Genomic DNA, 14790 nt, shown 5'->3' on the forward strand with positions numbered 1-14790 from the left:
TGCTGCAGTGGGTGCCCATGGGCCAGGACACCCCTCGGGTGCTGCAGTGGGTGCCCATGGGCCAGGACACCCCTCGGTGCTGCAGTGGGTGCCCATGGGCCAGGACACCCCTCGGTGCTGCAGTGGGTGCCCATGGGCCAGGACACCACTGATGCCAGTGGAGGCGGGGTCAGGTCCGACCCCTGCCTGCCCCCTCGGCTCCTGGGGAAAGCATTCGGCTCTGGGCTCCTGCCCAAGGTGGGGACTCGGCTTTAATCCCCGGCAGGCCGGGGCAGTCCTGGCCCTGCCCGTGCTCGTGGCCGTGGCCACCGCGCTAGTCCGTGCCGTTGGTGAACTGGCCGAGTTTGTTCTCCAGGTCGGAGATGCGCTTCTCCTGCGCTTGGACCGTCTCCTTCAGGGCACGGATCTCCTCCAGCACCTCCTCCAAGGCTGGCTGCTGCAGGGAGGGGGGACACACAGGGTCACCGATGAGTCAGGCCCCTCCCGTGCCACCCCAGGGCAGGGGGACAGCCCTGCTGCCAGGTCCCAATCCCCGGACACTCACAGAGAAGTCTGAGTCGCAGGTGGAGTGCCTGCGCCGGGGGCTTGGCGGGGGTTTGCTGTCCAGGATGTTCTTCTTGACCACCTTCAGCTCCCGGTTCTTGATGGGCACGTAGCCATCCCGCAGCGAGATGAGGATGGGCTCTGCGTCCTTCCCCGACAGCCACTCATCTGCCTCCAGGGCCGGCTCGGGGCCTGGCGTGTCGGGGTACAGGTCATCCTGGAAGAGGTCTGACTGCGGGGGCAGAGACACCACGGTGAGATGTGGGGTGTCTCCCCAGGCCCCCATCTCCCCTGGGACCCCCCCCAGGCTCACCTTGCGTGGCACCGTCATGACAATGGGCTCGCACTTGCGCTCGTGCAGCTTGAAGAACCTGCGTGGGGCACAGGCAGTCAGGGCCCGGCTGAGCCCCCTGCCCCCTCTGGCTCCCCCCAGCCCCCCTGGCTCTCACCTGGCGATCTCACACTTGCTGACATCCAGCCCTCGCTTGGGCATGAAGCCCATGCCCCGCTGGGGCTCCTTGCTGCTGTAGGTGTTCAGGTAGTGCACGTAGGGAGCCTCGTCCGTGATCTCGAAGTACCGGATGCTGCTGTCACCCTGCGGGGTGGGGACAGGTGTCAGCCAGCCCTGGCACCCTCAGGGACGGGGTGGCATTGGGGGTGAACCCCGGGGAAGGGGGGTTACCTTCCCACAGAGGTAGACAATGCTGGAATCGGCGTCGTAGAAGGGCAGCAGGACCCCGTTGCTCGTGTCCATCTCTTGCAGGGCAATGGGCTCCTCAAAGTTATTCTGGGGGGCAGTGGTGGAGGGGTGTGAGCAGTGACCCCAAAACCCCCAGCCTGGTTAGTCACACACATTAGCCACGGCACACTGGGGGACAGGGCTTGTCCCCTCTGGGGCACACAACCCCCCAGGCAGGCAGGTTGGCATGCCCCCCCATCCCCAGTCCTGTTTACCTGCATGGCTGGGTACCCCCAGCCTGGCTGAACCCCCCTTCCCCAGCACTCCCAGCCCCCTCCCCACCCCAGCACTGCACGGCACACTTGGGAACTTGGCATCTTTTGGGAGGGGGATGCACAGACACGGCATCCTGGGGCACGGGGGGTTAGCAAGGGGTCTGGGGAGGCCAAGTTCCCAGGGCAGCACTCCATGCGGCCTCGTTACCGGGTCCCACAAGCCCAGCTCCCGCTGGCTCATTCTGGTAAAGCCCGTGGTAAAGATGTGTCCTTCCCGTGTGAAGATGGCCCGCACGGGCCTCAGCCCTTCGTGGGGGGCAAACCTCTCCTGGGGGGAGGGGGACACAGTCAGCACGGGGCATGGGGAGGGGGGAATATGGAGGGGGTCCAGATGTGTCCCCCAGAAGAGCCGTTGGATCCCATTCCGCGATGCTCCCTAAGCGCACGCGCTGCCATAGAGCATCCCCGGCCCCCGGAGCGCTCCTGGCTGAGATCGGCGGGATCGGCGCTGGCCGGGCTGGAGCTGCTGTCCCGTACCAGGTCCCAGAGGCCCAGCTGCCGCTCGCTCATCCTGCTGAAGCCCGTGGTGAAGATCTTGCCATCGGCCACGAAGATGGCGCGGATGGGCCGGGTGCCGTCGTGCGGTTTGGTTTTCTCCTGCGCCGGCGTTAGCGGGTTAAATCAAACACAGAGACGCGCGGAGAGGGGTTAGTAGGGTCAGGCAGGCACTGGGGGGACCCCGGGGTGGGATGGGGGGCACAGCAGGGGCACTCACCGCTATGATCTGCTGCTTGCGGGGGTCGATGACACGGACCTTCTTGTCCTTGCAGGTGGTGACCAGCAGGCTGCCGTTGCGGTTCCAGCCCACGTTGTAGATGAGGTCGGTGTGCATGTCGTCCAGAGCCAGCAGCATCTCCCCGGTGCCCACGTTCCAGAGGATCACCAGGTTGTCGCAGCCTGCAGAGGAGCCAGGGGGGCAGGTGCTGGCACGCCATGGATCTCCTGTGACCCCTGGGAGGGCGACCCGGGACCCCCTTACCTGCGCTGAGCAGGACGTTGCGGGCGGTGGGGTGCCAGGAGATGATGCTCACCCGCTTGGAGTGTCCCTCCAGTGTCACCACGGGCTCCGTGATGTTGCGCACGGGGACATAGTCGGGGATCTGCCACACCTGGGGGGGGACAGAGCGGGGTGTTGGGGATCACCCTGTGTGTGAGCACTAAGCGGATGAGGGCCTGGGAGCCAATTAACCTCATCATTAATCCCAGCTCAGCCTGCGGGGAGGGTGGCGAGGGGACACCAGAAGCGCCTCCATCCTGGGGTGCATCCCCAGCATTTGGGGTGCTGGTGGGCACAGGGATGGGGCACGGCCGGGGTGCAGCCCCCAGCTCCCCCCCCCAGCTATTCCTGCATGCTGAGTCGCCAGGGAGGGTAAATTTAGCACAAACTGCTGCATCATGGAGCGAGCAGCCGCCGCCAGCGCGAACGCATGGCACCGCGGCTAAAAATAGGCCAGTGACACTTCACAGGCAGCGAGGGGGGGGGGGTGCTCTGCATTGCTCCCCCTGCACCTCCCACCCCTCCCACGCAGCGCCCAGCCCCTCACCATGACAGTGGTGTCCTCCGAGGCGCTGGCGATGACGTTGTCGTTGTGGGGACACCAGTCGATGTCCAGCACGGGCGCCGTGTGTCCCGTCACCAGCGGGTGGTTCTTGTCCACCCGTCCTGTCTGCAACAACGGTGAGGGACCAGCGTGAGCCCCCCAGGAGAGACCCTGCCAGGTACCCCCCAAAGGCCAGCCTGGCCAGCACATGGGTTGTGGCACAAATGGGAACGTGCAGGGGATTCTGGCAGTGGCCAAAGGTTTATACCTGCCTTGAAGGGGGAAACTGAGGCACACGGGGGAAATGGGGTTCACCTGGCACAAGGCCTCATAGGGACACAGAGGAGAATCATGTGGCCCATGAGAGGTGTTTTGTGTCTGCTCTGATGGCAGGGAGGAGTTGGGGACCCTCTCTTAGTCTCTCTGCCAGGGTTGGCAGGGCAGACCCCCACTCCACCGGGTGCTGCTCCCTGGCCATGCTGTGCCCCCAGGGAACTGGGGCTGGGGGAAGGCAGCTGGGGGTTTCCAGATCACCTCGCTTGCCCCAGGGATGTCACCCTTGGCAGGTGCTAATGATCACCCAGGTTGTTCCTGCCCTGAGCCTCCACATGAGGAAGGGCTGTCAGGGCAAAGCTGGGGGGCTCTGGGGCCACAGCAGATCCCCAAAAAAGCAAAACCCATCACCACATTCCCCCCAACACATCTCAGCAGCGTGACCAAACCCCAGCACCCTCCCCACTCACCTTGGCAAGGGGCAGGACAATGAAGGCCCCGCCACCACCGGACTCCACAATGATGGCCACAAACTTGGGGTTGACAGCGCAGAAGGAGCTGTCACACGTCACCTTGGAGACACGGATGTCCTCGTACATCTGGTCTGCCTTCACCGGCTGCCCGAAGACGTGCCGGAACTTGCTCTGGCGCACCACGCGGCGGCTCATGGCTGGGGGACACTCAGGCCACCTCCTCCTCCCCTCCTGGCACGGCTTGGAGGGGCTCAGTCCCCTCAGGCCTCCTGCTCCGAGAGACTCTGGGCACAACGGGAAGCCTGAAACACTGAGGTGACGGGGAATGAGGACGGGAGATGGCACAGCCCTGACCCCACAGCAGGGAGCAGGGACAGCCCCTGTGCAGGGATGGGGGGGTGCTGCAGGGGCTGGGGGCTGTCAGCTGCTGGCCAGAGCCACTTGACACTGGGCAGGGACACAGCCATGCCATAACACACAGCTGTGCTGTGCCCTGTGGCTGTGCCATGTCCCAAAGCTGTGCTGTACCCCACAGCTGTGCCATGTCCCACAGCTGTGCCATGTCCCACAGCTGTGCCATACCCCACAGATGTGCTAACTCCATGGCTGTGCCATGTCCCACAGATGTGCTGTGCCCCACAGCTGTGCCATAACCCACAGATGTGCCATACCCCAAAGCTGTGCCACGTCCCAAAGCTGTGCCATGTCCCAGAGCTGTGCCATGCCCTGTGGCTGTGCCATGTCCCAAAGCTGTGCCATGCCCTGTGGCTGTGCTGTTCCCCACAGCTGTGCCGTGCCCCGTGGCTGGCACTGGGGTTGGCACATGAGCTGCTGCAGCAGAGCAGCAGGCTGGAGGGGACTTTGGGGTGGACATAAAGGTGCCGTGCACCAGGTCACAGCTCGTCCCCTTGTATCCTGTCCCCTTGTCCTGCATCAGTGGCCTGAGGTTGCCTGGCTTGCCCCGGCACCGGGAGGGGGGTCAGGCTGTGCCTGCAGAGCTGCCTGCTGGGGGCTCACGCTCCATGGCTCCCTGTCCTGTGCCACCCATCCCTGGCACCCATTGTGCACCCCCACCTGGGCAAGGGCAGGACCTGGCAGAGCCCCACGGGCACACTGGCGTGTGGAGGAGCCCCTTTGTGGCCTCAGTGGGGTCTCCAGCCCTCAGCCACAGCTGGGCACGATGCCCACGACACCCACCTCAGCCCCCAGCCTGTGCTGCTCCTGGGACCTGCCCCAGGGGGACACTGAGACATTCAGCACCACAGAACCCTCGGAGCTGGGGCTCTGCAGCACCCAGGAGCCCCCGGCTGCCCTGGGGAATCCCCTGTGCTCTTCTGGGTGCACAGCCCTTGTCAGGAGCCACGTCCAGCCACCAAAGCACGGCCAGGCACCCCTGTCCCCCACGCAGAGCCGGTGGGGCAGAGGCAGGAGCAGATCTGCTCCTCCAGTCCCAGCCGGTGCATTCTGCACAGGGCACATGCAGCACCTGCCAAACCACATCTGCCCAGTCCCTGAATGTCCCCGGAGTCCTCACGGCACTTCAGCATCATCTCTGGCTTGGCTGAGCTGGGTCTGAGGGGCCCAGAGCCCGGAGCGGGGCTGGACCACAGCACTGCCGGTGTCACCCCCAGTGCCGAGCACGGTCCCCAGCCCCGGGGAGGAGCGAGCAGGCTCCGAGGGGACGCTCCCCCAGCGCCTCAACCATCGCCAGCGGGAGCAGAGTGTGGGGTGTCCGCATGCAGGGCAGGAAGGGACGGCCTGGCTGCCTGGGCCGGGTGCAGCCGGGGGCAGATGCGGTGCAGGTGGAGTTGAGCAGGGTGCAGGGATCGCGTAGGGTGCAGGAGGGGCTGGCAGGAGCAGGTGGGGCGCTGGCAAGGTGCAGGCAGGGCGGAACGGGGTGCAGGTGTGGGGGGCAGGCGTGAGAGCTGGGTGGGGTGCAGGCGGGGTGGGATGGGATGCCGGCACAGAGCGGTGGGGTGCGGGCAGGATACGGGCAGGGTGCGGGCAGGACAGCCCCGCTCCCCGCTCCCCGGCCGTGCCATTACGTTGCCACAATTGAATCCGCAGCGACTGCTCGGGAACGACCAGAGGTCACTGTCCAAATATAGCCATCTCCGCCGGCGGGCGGCGAGGGGCCGGGGCCCGGGGGGCTCAGCCCCGCTCCCCGCGTCCCCCCGTCCCTCCCCACGGCGCTCCCGCCGCCCCCGCCCCGCGCCCGGCTCCCACCTGCGCTCGCTCGGCGGCTCCTCCGCGCCCGCTCCGCGCTGCGCCCGCTGGGCTCCGCTCCGCCCGCTCCGGCCGCGCTCAGCCCCGCTCCGCTCCCCCGGCCCGGCCCGGCTCGGCCCCGCTGGGCTCCGCTCCGCCCGGCCCCGCTCGGCTCGGCTGGGCTGGGCTGGGCTGGGCTCGGCCCCGCGCGGTGCCGCTGCCGCAGAGAACAGCTGAGCCGAGCCGGGCGCCGGGGCCGGCTCAGCCCCCCCGCGGCGGGCACCGGAGGGACGGGAGGGACGGCAGGGACGGGAGGGGGGGCCCGGCCCGGCCCCGCCTGCCCCGCGCCCTGCGCGGCCCCCGCTCTGCCCGCGGGGTCGGGGCAGCCCCGCCACGGCCGCCCCCCGATCCCACCCTGAATGCGGGGGGGTCCCAAGGGTGCCCCCAGCCCCCCGGTTCGGTGCGGGGAGCCCCTCGGGCGGGGAGATGGGGGCAGGAGGAGCCCCCCGAGCCTTTCTGAAGTGCTGGGAGAGACCCAGGGGCGGGGCATCACCCCGGGGGTCACCTCTGCACAGGGCTGTGACCCTCCGTGGGTCCCGCACCGAACCGGGGCCAGCCCAGCCCCGCAGGGACCACGGCCATGCGCTGCTCCTGAGGCTCCCGACACTCCACGGGTCCCCACCTGCCCCAGGATAAAAGGGTCTGCAAGCCCACCTCAGTCCCAGCCCAGCAGGATGGTTACAGGCACATCCAGGAATCAGATTTGGGATTCAGTGAAGCCCAGCCCTGCAGGGATGCCCTGGCCCAAGGGGATTAAGGGATTGTAGGGCTCAGGGACCAGAGGGAGGGGAGCGGTGGTTCCTGGAAAGGCAGCAAAGCCCTGGACCCTACAAGGGCACCGTGTGGAGCTGGCCGAGCATTGGCTGAGCGGGCAGGAGGGGGCAGCTGGCAAAAAGGCAGGGAAGAGGTGACATCCTTGTTTGCCCGGCCAAAGGGGTGGCAGGGAGGAAGGGGGCTGCAGAGGCACTCCTTGCTCGCCCTGTCCCACCACAGCCCTGGCTCACTCCGCGTCTCGTGTCCTTAACTCCAAGACACATCCCCAGCAAGTGAAGGTCCTGGGAAGCCTTTCCCCAGGTGGTGCTGGGGGGAGGAAGAAGGGATGGGGCACCCCAGAGACACTGCCAGAGCCACAGTGACAGCCCTGCAGTGACAGCCCCACACCCTGGTGCCCACTCAGTTCTGGCCTGGTGGGAAGTTCCTGCATGGAAGGTGAGGCTGAGCCCAGGGAATTTGGCTTCCTCAAGTCCCTCGCTCACAGCAAGGGCACAGAGACCCTTGCACTGCCTTTCTTGCCACAAGGGAGCAAAACCAGAGACAAGTTATCCAGTGTCCACCTAAAACCTCACATCCCCCTTGGAGCTTAAACCAGAACCCTCCTCACAGCTCCTGTGTCTGCAGCAGTGCAAGGAGGGCACCTGCAGCATCCTGAGAGTTTTAAATACACAACCCTCAGAATCTTGCAACTGCAGCGTGGTCTGGAAATATCTCTTGCTTAGAAGCACAGCTCCATCACTTGGGACAGGATGGGGCCATCCATGAGAGGGAACAACCCCACTCTGGCTTTCCAGACCCCCACTGCCACCCCATGCTCCGAGAGCAGCACTGATCACTCCCTCAACTTCAGCCCCAATCCCAAACACGAAGCCACACGCCTTTGTCATCTTCAAAATAAAACTTTTATTCATTCGGTAACAAGAACATTGAATCTGCACATCAGTGCACAAGTTCACATTTAAAAACAGCTGAGCACATCGGTCATAAAGTCTTTAGGGGGTAAGGGGGCGATCCCAGCCACCAAGGAAGATCCAGGAGGGGCAGACAGAAGCGCTCCCCTCCCTGACTCGCAGCCCCACCGCCAGCTGCTCGGCCCTGGACAATCCCTACAAACCAGCGCACCGACGTCACATCTCCAGAAAGGAAAATAAAAGGCACTGGCACCTTCTCTCGTGCCAACAGAGATGTCTGCAGCGTGGGCGGGCTGTTAGCACCTCTGGCACGGAGCCCTGCCCCAGGCCAGCACCTGCCTCTGCCCCACACCGAGGGCTCGGGGCCCCTCCCCTGGGGAGAACCGGGGGGGTTTGTGTGGAGCCAGGCCCGAGTTAAGGCAGGACGCAGCGTGCAGGGAGCAGGGCCCTGTGGTGGGTATGGCTTCCTCCTGCCAGAGAGCTGCGAGGCTCCTGGAGCCCCCGGTGGGTGCGGTGCCCCTGCGGCCATGGATCCCCAGCTCGCTCCTCCCAGGAGGTCCCCGGAGCGGCCGGAGGTGGGGTGGGATCCCTTCCACCATGCCCTGCTGGCAGAGGGACACTGAGCTAATCCCTGCTCAGTTTAAACACCCCAGTGACCTGGGTGTCACCTCCTGCCACCCACTGGGACTGCGCCCCCAGGAAAGGGCCGAGAGGGGAGAGATTTGTACAGGTCACAACTTCTCAAGCAGACCAGACACACACTCACACTCATACACAGAGCACCCACACACACCACCGAGTGCAACAGAACGCAGTGTAAAACCAGTTTCACGCACACACAGCCCGTTTGTGCAAGGCTCACACGTTACAGTACGGCCGGGACGGGGCAGCCATGGCTGGGATATTGTACAGGAGTCAATGTAAACAATAAAGCGTCCTCAGAGAGGCTTCGCCAGAGACCAAAGAACAGTTGCTTTGTACAAAAATGCCCTTAAAACAACACGTTTCTCCCAAACCCCCTCTACCCGCGAGGCTTGTCAGCTGCTGAGCACCCTGGAGGTGCTGCTGCTCCCTGTGGTGCTCAGCAGGTCACAAGAAGCTCTTGTGGGGTGGCTGCAGGAACCAGGAGAGAGACTTCACCTCCCAAGAGCCACCAGCGTGGAGAAGGGACAACTGTCCCCAGCAGAGACCTCTGATGCCAGGGCCTTGGTGGCTTCCTTGCCCAGACACTGGAAAAGGAGGTCCATACCCCTCCAGTCCATCCCCTTCCTGCCATCCTGCTCAGAGCCTCCAGACCTCCAAGGCCTTCATCACTCTGCAAGAGAACCACCATTCCTGACTCCCTGTGCCTGCCCACAGCCTCCTCAGAGAAAAACCAGTTGTGCTGGGCCAGAGCCAAGGACAAGGGACAGCAAAGCACCTCCCTGCAGGGGCCTCTGCCCCTCTGCTGCTCTCCCCAGCTGAAGCACCCAGAAAGCAGCTGAGTATTGGAAGGAAGCAGCATTTCTGGTCTGCACTGAAGACCCTTCCCAGAGGGCATTTCTCCTGAGATCAAGCTGGGCAAAGAAACCCAATCCTTTTCCTCCTCCTGCCTTCTCAAGGGAAACAATTCCACACAGGGCTTTTCCCTCCTGAGCAGATCCTTGTCACCAGGACATGCTGCCAGCCAAGCACGCACCCTCCAGTGCAAGGCAGCCTGGGGGCAACCAGTGCCTTCCACCCTGGAGGGGCAGGCAGGCATGTCCTCGGGGTCAGAACGGTGGGCAGTGGGGCCTGATGAAGTTTGTGGGGGAGGCAGGGACTGAACCTGTCCTTCTGCAGATGACATGAGCCACTTGGCCTTTGCTCAGTGCCTGCCCTGCTCCGGAGCCAGCTGGAGCGGGCTAGGAGAAGCCACATGTTTTCCAGTGTCCCAAAGAGATATCTGGCCTCCCGGGCCAGGGGCTTGGGTGACTTCTAGTGACTGAAATGGCCTGGGAAGACGTGCTGTGTGACCCAGGACAGGGCTGTGCTCCTGCAGGGGTAAGAGCCCCCTGCCAGAGCTGAGGAAAGGGAGGGACAGTGCTCGTGGCTGCTGGAGCACAGACAGACTCACAGACCTTGCCCAGGCTGCAAGGCAGCACAGGAGGACCCTGGGGGCTGCAGGAGGGCAGCAAGGTGGCATTGCCTTGCCAAACAGGCTGAGGATACCCCACAGCCCTTCCCCAGGGCAGGCAGATGCTGCTTCCCAATACTGCAGAGAGCTCCAGCGCCGTGCGCTCCTCTCCAGCTCAGGGGAGTTTGTCCCATCTGAGCCTGCAGGACTCTGCAGCTTCAGGGCTGCTTTCTAGGCATGGCTTGGCTGCTGCTCCTCCCACACCACGTCCTCTCCATGCTGGGCTTCAGCAGCCCCAGCCACTCTGCATCTCCTCGCTGCTTTGCTCCTCCCCAGAGGGCAGGTCTGGGCCCCAGCCAAGCACAGCTCAGACAGGACCTGCCACGGGACTGTGGACAGGACCCAGAGCTCCCCTTGGCCTTTCCCTCTGCTCCTACAGCACAGGGACAACTTGCTGATGCACACTGCTAGAAATGAGGAGCTTTGATTTAGCCAAACTGCTCAGAAACCACAAAATAATTTGCTGAAATTTGCAGCAGAGCCTTCACACACAGTTTCTCCAGGGAAGCAAGAACCTGCAGAATGGCTCTGAGCAGCCAAAGGCTTTCCAAGTCCAACTGGCACCCCTGGCACCCAGCTTCCAGCAGGAAGGAGATGGACAGACAGACACACAGTGCCCTTCCCACAGTGGGACAACAGGGGTTCACACAAGACTGGAGGAGAAGGGACACATTTGGCATCCAGGCTCACTTTTGGAAAGGGAAGACAGCTCATAATGTCAAATCCACTCCCATGTCTGTGCAGATCACAAAGAACAGCACTGAGTTTGAGTCACGTGGGTTTGTTTTCCAGTTTACAGAATGCAGTCTTGCCCTTCTTTAAAAAAAAAAAAAACATAGAAAAGCCAAAAATAAAAAATAAATATCATATATACAATTTAGGGGAAAAAAAAGAAAAAAAGAAGAAAAAAAAAAGAATAAACTTCCAGAAAATATTTCCCTCTGGGTCTAGAGTTAGGAGTGACAGCAGAGAGGACAAAGCTATACATTAAGGGCAGTATGTCATGTAACAAAAACAGCTCAAGTTTTGGGAGCCACCAGAAACACCCGTGAGCATGGCAGAGGGGAGAGGGAAACTCAGGCAGCACAAGAACAGCTTTGGGGCAGAGGACAGATGATATGGCCATGAACTTGGAAGGCCCACAGCAGTATTCAAGTAATGGGAGGGTTAAAACCCTAATGAGACGTTTGTTTTAAAAGAACACTGGCTTTGGGGGTAGAGGTGAACCTGGCAGCTCCTGGAGGAGCTCTGCCCCACCTCCAGAGCAGAGAGCTCTGTGTGCCCCATGGCAGATGGGAGAGCTGGTCTTGGTGCTGCCCAGGGTTATTAGAGCCCATCCACTGGGAGGATTTACCCCTGTGTGCTCCTCATGGGGAAGCACCAGCTGAACTGAGCCCAGGGTGTTTGTCCTGAAGCAGCTTTGTGAGGGATCTGCCAGCATGGTGGAGTTCCAGTTTGCAGAATAAAAGAAAGGCCAAACAAAGGGACCTTGGCACAACCTTCACATTTACAGGGGCTCTCACCCCACCAACTGCCCAGCACCATTTCAAGGCATGGGGAAAATTCAAGTCAGGAACGAGGATCTGGTTGTAAGCAAAAACTCCACCTCGCCAAAGCAAGCCAACTTCCATTTTCTCATGATAAAGGTGTTCTTTTAAAACAAACTATCAACAACAACAACAACAAAAAAAGAACATTTGAGGTTATCTGAGTTAAACTTAAAAAAAACCCAAACAGTCCTGCAGTCAGAGTCACACACAGAAGAACCAACCCACACCTACATGCGCCAGGAACAGTAAAATGACAATATATATAAAATTAACCAATAAAGTGCATGTTCCTTATATTACACCTGCCCCTTGTGTGAAAGCAACACCACAGGTTCTGGGTAAGAAATCACAGCCAAGGGCCCAGGATCACATCGTGTTGTAGAGGGGATTGGTTGTCCGCTTTTTGTCATTGGTCTTTTTGAGCCTCCTCAGAGGGTGAGTTCTCCCGTGCTGCTGCCGTGGGGCAACAGCCAGAGCTTGAGATGGAGACAAGGAGTCCAGGACCTGCACCTGGAGCAGCGGAGGGCTCTCCCTGGAGCTAGTCCACGTCGGATCTGCACTGGAGCACAAGCTCTGCTGGCTGGAGCTGCACTCTTTGGCGTACTGAGCCAGCGGCCTCTCCACGGGCATGCTCTGGGCAATGCACTCAGCTGTTCTGAGCTGCTCCACAAAATGCCTGGTGGGCTCTGGGGAGGAGAGGCGATGCTTCCCACACGCGCTCTCTGAGCCCCTCTCCGACCTCCCCCCACAAAAGCCTCGACCCAGGGCAACGCAGGTGAGGAGCACGGGGTTGGCATTGGAAGAGGCCGACTCCCTGTCGTGTAAGTCATCCTTGGAGAGCTCCAGGCAGTCCAGCTTGGCCAGGGATGCCGAGCGCTTCATGTGGGAGGGTCTGGTGAGCCCTGCGTGCCGGATCCGAGCCTCGATCTCCTTGGCCCGCAGCTTGACCGGCCCGGGGCTGCCGGAGCGCTCCTCCACGCTGAGGCTGCTGGAGCTGTGGGGGAGGCTGTAACACAGGAACGAGATGTCCAGAAGGTCCATGTTTGCAGCACGCTGCCTGCTGAAGTCCTCGCTGCTCTGCTGCCTTGAGGTGCCAGCACTGTCCCCACAGAGAGGTTTGGGACTGTCCCTGAAGGGCAGAGTCGCATCTCCCTCGGTGCCACAGGGTGTGACCGGCTCATCATCTGTGCTCGTGCTCTGCTCGGTGACACCTTCCAGGCGAATGACACAGGGGTAAGGAGAGCGCTCGAGGCTGGCTGAAGGTGGACAGGTCACCAGGGTAGAGGGAGAAGCAGCACCGAGGTGAACAGATCTCCCACTGCCCTCCTTGCTGGGGCTGCCCAGGGTGAAGGCAGCCTGCTTGCGTACCGCGTGCTCTGGCGGCGAGGGATCCGCTGGAGCCTTCTCCAAGCGCATCGAGGGGTTCAAGTTTTCATCCAGAGACGGGGTGGCCGGGGCCAGCCCGCCCTGCTCACAGCTTGTGTGGGGGCGCTGCTCCGCAGGCTTGACCGTGAGGGTGTACTCAATGATTTCAATTCTCTTTGGGAGGAGGGAGGGCAGGGATGGCTCCTCCGTCCCACCAAACGAGACCACTGTCCTGTGCTCCTGTGCTGCTGCCTCCTGCCCCGGGCTGGGCTCTGTGGGCAGGGACTCCTGGGCAGGGGCCCCGAGGGGTGCAGGCAGGGGTCTGCCCACGGGCTGCTCTGCCCTGGGAGGCTGCAGCGGCTCCTCCTGCGCCTTGTCCCCCTCCGGAGCCAGCTCCAGGGGCGGCTCCTCGCTCTTGCCCCGGGGCAGGAGCTCGGCAGCAGGGGAGTCGTTCCTGGAGTTCTTGCGGGTGGGTAAAGTGCAGGCTGGGGCCGTGTGCTGGTGCTCCTGCTCCTGCCTCAGGCGCTCCTCGAACTCCAGCGTGGCTCGCCGCACCGAGCCGGGGCACCACTTGGGCTCGGCCTTGGTGGGGCCACGAGGCTCCTGCTGCTCCCCACCAGAGCTGCTTTCCTCTAGGTCTGATCTACCAGAAGACAGCTGCAGAGATGGGGCTTCTTCCTGCTCAGCTGGCAGAGGGTCCTTCTCCTTCTCCTGGTGTCCAGCACAGGCTCCTTCGCTCTGTTCCAACTTTTCTGATGCCCAAGTCACCTCCACTGGCAGGTCATGCACCGTGTTCCTCTTTGGTGTCTGGCTGAGGTTGGCTGAACCCTCTTTCTGCTGGGCAGGTCCTGCTCCCTGGTTGATTGACTCGATCTCTGTGATAATTTCCTTCACAGAAATGGCATTTTCTGAGTGGGATCTTGTGAGATGACCTGCACCAGGCAGCTCAGGGACCTCCTGCAACACACAAACAGGAGAATTACAAATTGCATCAGCTGTGCTGACACGGAGCAAACAGCAGCAGGTTAGAGAAAATAGGGGTGCACATCCCCAAAGGAACTAAAAAAGCATGTGGCAGTGTGTGGAGACAGATCACAAGAGCAGTGATCACTTATGTAGGTTTTTTACTGTCTATGAGACTAAATTTAACACACTCCAGGCTGGATTGTCACTTAGACTAAGATCTAAGAACCTTAATTTCAACAAACTCCAAGGAAAGGTAGCTTTTTTGATTTTCTAAATGAAGAAAAGTCCAACAAACAAAAAGAAACCTAATACTGCTAAAATACCATTCTGAACTGAAAACATGACAAATTCTGCTCATGTATGGAGCAGACAGAAGTACAGCAGAAAGAATGACCAAATGCTCTGATTTCCCAGAGGAAAATGGCCAGGGTGACTCCCAGTCCCCACAGACACTCTCTGCTAAATCACAGGAGAGAGCATTGGCCTATTATATTTGGAAGAGCCTTACTGCCTCACATGGAGATGGAAAAGATTCAAGCAATGCAGGATGGAATTTAAATAAGAGAGGCTCCCAGAAAATGATGGCCCCGGACATCATCAATCCCTGTGAGAGTCCTGGAGGCTGAAAAGCAATTACGAGAAAAAGGTACCTAAATTTAGAGGTTACTAAATTTTGTCAAGACCATCTCTCTACCCAGGAGAAGTGAGCCATGACCAATCCCATCACTCCAGACCTGGACAGGTTAATTTCTTCCTCCAGCAGTGCAAGTTCTACACCTGCCTTGATTTACTACCCCAATGCTGGTGCTTCCCAACCAGGGAAAAGGGCCAGTTTTGCCCCATTCTTTGGTGGATTTCTCAAGTCAGATTTGGGATGTTGGCTGGGCTCAGGGTCTGGCTATATTAGTGGGTCAAGTCCCACCTTTCTGCTCTCCTGATGCAAAACTCAAAAATAAGTTT

At 61.1% G+C, this 14790-nt stretch overlaps 2 protein-coding genes across 9 annotated transcripts in view; both read right to left on the minus strand.

Moving 5' to 3' along the window:
- Positions 1-233: 233 nt before the first annotated feature.
- Positions 234-6788, minus strand: CORO6 (coronin 6). Of its 5 annotated transcripts, XM_063173599.1 has the most exons (12): positions 6071-6142; positions 3842-4154; positions 3102-3224; positions 2537-2666; positions 2273-2454; positions 2035-2154; positions 1706-1825; positions 1226-1330; positions 993-1138; positions 857-914; positions 545-775; positions 234-436 (listed from the first exon to the last, which is right to left on the minus strand). In XM_063173599.1, the coding sequence occupies exons 2-12, from the start codon at positions 4037-4039 to the stop codon at positions 314-316; spliced, it is 1536 nt and encodes a 511-aa protein (XP_063029669.1). In that variant the 5' UTR covers positions 4040-4154; positions 6071-6142; the 3' UTR covers positions 234-313. The 5 variants fall into 5 exon arrangements, with proteins under 5 accessions (XP_063029669.1, XP_063029667.1, XP_063029665.1 ...); XM_063173597.1 differs by lacking the exons at positions 2035-2154; positions 6071-6142 and adding an exon at positions 6764-6788; XM_063173595.1 differs by lacking the exon at positions 2035-2154.
- A 974-nt stretch (positions 6789-7762) lies between these two features.
- Positions 7763-14790, minus strand: part of SSH2 (slingshot protein phosphatase 2) — a 90262-nt gene continuing 83234 nt past the window's right edge. For all 4 annotated transcript variants that reach the window (XM_063174089.1, XM_063174090.1, XM_063174091.1 and 1 more), the window contains one exon: positions 7763-13821. In XM_063174089.1, the coding sequence (XP_063030159.1) occupies positions 11866-13821 (1956 nt within the window). In that variant the 3' untranslated portion in view covers positions 7763-11865. The remainder of the gene's footprint in view (positions 13822-14790) is intronic.

The sequence above is a fragment of the Melospiza melodia genome, chromosome 21 (genome assembly GCF_035770615.1).
Source record: "Melospiza melodia melodia isolate bMelMel2 chromosome 21, bMelMel2.pri, whole genome shotgun sequence".
Classification (NCBI taxonomy): domain Eukaryota; kingdom Metazoa; phylum Chordata; class Aves; order Passeriformes; family Passerellidae; genus Melospiza; species Melospiza melodia.